At 53.6% G+C, this 6,000-nt stretch overlaps 1 protein-coding gene across 6 annotated transcripts in view; it reads right to left on the reverse strand.

Moving 5' to 3' along the window:
* CDH23 (cadherin related 23) overlaps window positions 1–6,000 on the reverse strand; it is a 398,494-nt gene that overhangs the window by 5,480 nt on the left and 387,014 nt on the right. For 5 of the 6 annotated variants that reach the window (XM_046653203.1, XM_046653202.1, XM_046653200.1 and 2 more), the window contains 7 exons: window positions 5,535–5,712; window positions 5,178–5,389; window positions 3,022–3,213; window positions 2,755–2,868; window positions 1,936–2,065; window positions 1,582–1,833; window positions 1,342–1,503 (listed from right to left, as the gene is read on the reverse strand). In XM_046653203.1, the coding sequence (XP_046509159.1) occupies window positions 1,342–1,503; window positions 1,582–1,833; window positions 1,936–2,065; window positions 2,755–2,868; window positions 3,022–3,213; window positions 5,178–5,389; window positions 5,535–5,712 (1,240 nt within the window). Of the gene's footprint in view, window positions 1–1,341; window positions 1,504–1,581; window positions 1,834–1,935; window positions 2,066–2,754; window positions 2,869–3,021; window positions 3,214–5,177; window positions 5,390–5,534; window positions 5,713–6,000 lie in introns of those variants that run through there. The other variant, XM_046653205.1, reaches the window with a different exon arrangement.

A 6,000-nucleotide genomic window follows, 5' to 3' on the forward strand; every position in this document is an offset into this window, starting at 1 on the left:
TGATCTATAACTATTGACCCACGTTTTAATTTAAACACTGCATATTAAACAAAACACAACTGTGGGCTGCTCTGGTCCAAGGATGACGAGTATGGGACTCTGCTGTCCCATGTTGGGATACTACGGGACACTTCTGAGCCCCCTGAGTGTCTGTATGTCTCTCTTTCACACACACGTACTTCAGAATTTCACAATCATAGTAGAGAGATGACCAGAGGAGGTACAGCACAGTCTTCTCTTAGAAGACAGTAGACCTGGGTTCAAAATCTGCCACTTTCTAGCTGTGTGACCTTTAGTAAGCTACATAGCCTCTCTGTGCTTTAGTTTCTTACAATAAGAGCAATGGGAGCTCAGAGGTCAAAGCGATGGTGTCTGGTTGTATGACTGGAAGAGGTAGCGTGTGAACTAGATTTTGAAGGATGGTTGAGAAGGAGCATATCTGAAGGCAGAGGTGAAGGGCAAGATGGTGTCCCAGGAAGTGAAGACAAACGGATCAAAGGCCCAGGGGAGGATGGTGCAGAGCAGGCTGAAGGAATGGTGAGTAGTTCAGCTTGGCTGGGCACAGGGCCCTTAAGGATAGTAGGGGACTGTGGAACCAGAAAGAGGGATTAGGAGGAAGACCTGGCGAACCTTGAGCGCTAGGCCAAGGAGTCTGGATTGGCTCCTGTAGACACGGAGGAGTGTAGAAGGGACTGGGGCTGGAAGTAAGGTAACGGGATACCCACCGGGACACTTTCTAGAACCTGACCCAGAGAGGTGCAGTCATTTACACAGGCAAATGCACACTTGTACTGACAAGTGTGCTTTTTGAATTCTGGTTCCCCAGTGCCCAGCACAATGCCTGAACCAGGGGAGGATGAGGTGCACAAATGGAAAGATAGGTGGATCGATGGGAAGGAGAATGGGAAGATGGACGGATGGACAGATGGGTAGATGTGTGGATGGATGGATGGATGAATGAATGAGAGGAAGGATGGACGGATGGATAGATGCATGCATGCATAGGTGAATGGGTAGACGGATGGATGAATGGGTGGGTAGATGCATGGATAAATAATGGATGGATGAAGAGACGGGAAGAAGGAAGAAAGAAAAGAAGGAAGTGGATGGGTAGATGGAGAGATGAAGAGGTGGACGAATGAAAAGAGAAATGATTGCTGGCTGGTCAGCTAGACGAATGATGGATGGATGGGTGGATGAATGGAAGGACTGACATGCTGGCTGGCTGGCCACCCATACTCTGTGGTGTCCACACAGACCCCATCTCCTCCTGACTACAGTCCATGCAGTGACAGAGGGAGGTCTTGGGTGGAGGCCACTCATCTGTGACCAGGCCCCTACCCATGGTGAAAACCTGGCCCATGTCCTCAGAGTCGTTGGCAAGGGCCCGGAAGTAGTGGATGGCCAGGATGCTGTAGAAGACCAGGCTGTTGTTGCCAATGTCTGCATCCAGGGCCAGGACCTGGATCAACTCCGAGCCCACCTTTGCATCAGTGGCCACTCCTGCAGGAATGGGAAAGCAGGTCTAAGTGGTAGGGCAGGGCCACCCCACACCCTGCGCCCAGGCTCCAGTCCCTGCACCTGCAGTGTACTCAGCCTTGGTGAAGCGTGGCGGCTGGTCATTGATGTCCTCTAGTACAACGCGCACCTCCTGCAGGGTGAGGTCAGTGACCAGGTCGAGGGCTGGGGAAGGCCCACGGGGAGGTGTCCAGCTGCGATTGCTTGAAGCCTTGACAACGAAGGAGAAGACGGCTTCACGCTCCCTGTCCAGGTCCCGCAGCACAAGCAGACGCCCATCGGGATGCAGATGGAAGTTCTTCTCTTCGTTGCCGGCTGAAGGTGGGACCGTGGCACAGGGTGAGAGGGCAGGCCAGAGCACATTTAGGTCATCTCCAGCCCCAGGGTAGGTAGGACACCAGCCCCATTAGGCCCCACCTGCGATGAAGTAGTACACGATGGCATTGGGGCCTTCATCTGCATCCACGGCGCCTGTCACGTTGCCCACGAGAGTGCCATGTGGGGAGTGCTCAGGCACTGTCAACAGCTGGTACTGGGGGCTGCCTTTCTGCAAGGGGGGAGGAGGATGTCTTCAGGGGAGGCCAAGGGAAGGCCCTTCCAGCTTCTGCCAGAAGGCTCTAGGCAGTACTTTTACGGGTGCTGAGGGAGTTTATTGCTCATGCCTTGTGGGGTGAGCAGAACTGCTGTAACCTCAAGGGAGCCAGGGCAGAGCCTGGGAGATGCTAGCTGTGCCCTCAGAGAGTGTTGCCCACTGACACCCTCCCTGGGGGCTGGGCTGGGCTTGGCATGTTCTCTGAAGTATCCAGCACCTGAATGGATGTTTGGATTAGGGCTGACGCTCTCTCATATGCACGTACATGTGCACACACACTCACACTCACAGTCTCCAGGGAGCATCACATCCCACGTGCACACAAGAAGGAAAAAACACCCAGTCAGAGAGTCTGAGTCCACATGCCGAGCTCAGCCCCAGCTCAAAAAAGCAGCACTTCCTGGGGGCAGTGTGAGCACTTGGGAGAAGCTCAGCTCCAGGAGCCAGGCATTTTTGTCTGCCGAGTAATGCACTGAAATAGTAGCTGCTCAACAAATATTTGCGCTGTGAAGTGTATGCAGGTTTCTGTGTGCAACCACGTGTGTACATGGCAAAGGGTGCACAGGGGAACCTGTGCACGTGTGTGCTTGCAGGCAGAGAGTCCCTGTGTGGGCATGACTGGCGCAAGGGATGGGTGAGCTCACCGGAGGCCTCACGAAGAGGGGTTCATTGTCGTCGATGTCCTCCAGGGCCACCTGCAGTGGCTGCATCGTCTCGTATGGCACCGGCTGGCCCAGGTCACTGGCCACCAGGATAAGCTGAAGGCAGGAGTGCAATCAAAGGACGAGACTGAGGGCCCCAGGTCACCACTTTCGTAAACATTCTAGGTGGGTAGGCAGGTGGTGGCCCGACGCCCAGGGGAAAGCCCCGCCCTCGGCCCCCGCTCCTCGCGCCGGGCCCCGCCCCCTTACGCTGTACACCGCCTGCTTCTCGCGGTCCAGGCGCTGCGCGGTCTGGATGAGGCCGCTAATTGGGTCGATGGTGAAGTACTCCCAGTCCCGGTTGCCCGCCGTCTTCAGAAAGCTGTAGCGCACGGCCCCGTTGAGGCCCTCGTCCTTGTCTGTGGCGTAGACTTCGTACACATTGGAGCGCAGCGGGATCTCCTGGGAGGGGGGCGGGGGTGGGAAATGGCAAGAAGGCTCATGGAGCATCTGAGAGAATCCCAGCTCCCAGGCCGGGATGGAGTTGTTGTCCTTTCTCCTTCGTAGCAGAATGTCCTTGCCGCCTTCCAGCATCCTTAGGAAATGCCTGCCTACTTGGCTGGACTCTGCTGGAGTCTGAGTATCTGCTAGAACATCCCCTCACCCCACCACCAGCCAAAGCCACCGCCTACTGATGGTCCAGCCTGGGGTGCACCACGCTCCAAAATCTCTCAGGGTGATCGCCCCTCCCGCCGATCCCATTGCATGCTGAGGTTTAGAAGAGAGAAGGGAGATCCAAAAACTGAGGCCACATACACCCTCTGTTGCCGGGTCTGTCTTGCTGTCTGCTACCCTAATCACAGGAGCTCTGGGTATCCCAAAGTACCACCATCCACCCCATGGGGTACCTGAAAGTGGGGGAGGCAGGTGGGGTGACATGGTGGATAAAGACTGAACACCTGGGTTCTACTCTGTTACTAATTCACAGTGTGACCTGGACAAGTCATTTCACCTCTCTAAGCCTCAGTCTCCTAAATCCCTTGAGTTAAGCAGATTTGAGTTAAGTAGATATCAAAAAATCTAACTGACTCATCCATTGACCCATGATAAGGCCGCCTAGGACACAAGAAAAAGAGCAAGTTTCTCTGCTTTTAGTTGAAAAATTATCAGCTCAGCATGGTTTCACTGTTTATCTTATTGATCATGACAATCAGAAACTCCAAATGGCAGTTATATCTAATTAATAGAAAGTGAGATGACAAATAGATAATTACTTAGCAAATGCTGGTTGTTTGGGAGATACGGAGCCCTTGAAGGGGAAAACTCAGTAAGTGGGGCCTTTGGCGTGGAAAACTACTAGATTATTATTAAATTATATGCTGCCGCATTCCACAGAAAAGATTTGAGGCAGCTTACAAGAATGTATAAATTATAATGAGTGAACAAGTTAAAAAAAATGAGGGTAAATAATAAAAATGGTTGGCAAGAAGATGGACACTTAAGAGGTGGGAGGCAAGGTGTGTGTGCTAAGTCTCTGCAGGATCATTCAAAGTGAGCTGACCCCTCTTGAGCTCCCTAGTGGGCAAAGCAAAGAGGACCACCAATCACTGGAATAGACACAGGTGAAAACAAACCACAAGGGAAAGGCGCAGTGTTTCCTAGAGCGCAGCCATGGGAGAAATTTCTCCCACGGGACCTCAAAGAGGAGAGAGAGTGACAACAAGGACTTAACGCTGATATTCTGAGCTGCGGAGATACGCTGAAGTTTGGGGAGCAAAGAACAAGTGGGAGACACCCCTACTGTACCACCAAGGAGCATTTGGGGCCTGGGTGCTGAGAGGAACGAGGGAGAGGAGACAAAGGCGCTCTTTCCTATCTTTACAAGGCACTTTAGGGCAAGGAATGAAAGAAGAATTGGAGAGATTCCAGAGCTCAGCCACTTCCCCTGGTTTCTTATTTTGATGTATGCACATACTTAGCTCCCAGGCTGTCTCCACACTGGTATCAGCAGGAACGACAGACAGAAGGGGCGTGTGTGTTTATTTTGAGACAGGTCTGGGGGAAGTGGGTTTCTGGGGAGACTGTCCTTGGCAGACATCTAGGAGCAAGAGATGGGGCATCTATTATTATTAGTCCCGTTTTGCAGATGAAAAAGCAGACTCAGAGAAGTCACTTGCTCAGAGTTATTGGGCTGGTAAGTGATAGAGTTAGGCTTGAACCCAAGACCTTTTGCTGGCACAGCCCAAATTACTAACCACTGTTCAGTACTACCTTGTGTGGCACTGAGCAAGTCTGACCCCTACTCTGGCCTCAGTTTCACAATGAGGGCCCTTTCACTCTCCCAGGCGTGACTGCAGGATGAAGAAGTGGGCTGGCTATTGGAAGGGGGATGTTGGTGGGCAGGAGGCCCCAGGGGACAGCAGTACCTCTCTGATGTGGAGGATGGTGCCGTTGGGTGGGCGCACGAAGATGGGGCGGTTGTCATTGACGTCGATGACCTCCACCAGGAGCATAGTGGTGCCCCAGAGTGGGGGCTGTCCACCATCCGTGGCCACCACGGTCAGGTTGAACCTTTCGTAGGACTGCAGTGGCCGCTTTGTGGTCACCAGGCCTGAGTCTATGTCCACGTAGAAGGCCTCTGGCAGGTGGGGAAGGAAAGCAGGGCATGGCTCCGGCTGAGACATCCTTCCCATCCCTCCTCCCCCTCCTGGCCTGGGGCTGCGGGCATGGCAGTCTGTCCCTCCCACGCCCAAGGCTTCATGGGTGGGGAGCAGGCTACGTACCCACTCCAGGGCCCTCCAGTGAGTAGGCCAACTCCCCATTGGAGCCCTCATCCTGGTCTGTGGCCATCATGGTGATGACTGAGGTACCTGCTGGCTCATTCTCATACACGCTAGTGCTGAACTGGGGTTTGGAGAACTGTGGCCGGCAGTCATTGATGTCCAGTACCTGGATCACCACCTGGAGGGGAGGTTGAGGTCAAAGGTCAGGAGCATACTCCAGGCTACTTCAAGCGACCAGGTCACAAAGGAATAAGCCAGAGTGGATAGTGCCCACTGTTGGAGTCTGACCTCAAACGATTTATTTAATTCCCTGAGCCTCAGTTTCCTGAGCTGTACACCGGGGACAACAGTATCTTCTCTCTCCAGGCTTGTGAGGCTCACCTGCGGTGGTGTATGCTAGAGCGGGGTGGTGCATGCTAGAGCGGGGTGGTGCATGCTGGAGCGGGGTGGTGCATGCTGGAGCGGG

The sequence above is a fragment of the Equus quagga genome, chromosome 2 (assembly GCF_021613505.1).
Source record: "Equus quagga isolate Etosha38 chromosome 2, UCLA_HA_Equagga_1.0, whole genome shotgun sequence".
NCBI lineage: Eukaryota > Metazoa > Chordata > Mammalia > Perissodactyla > Equidae > Equus > Equus quagga.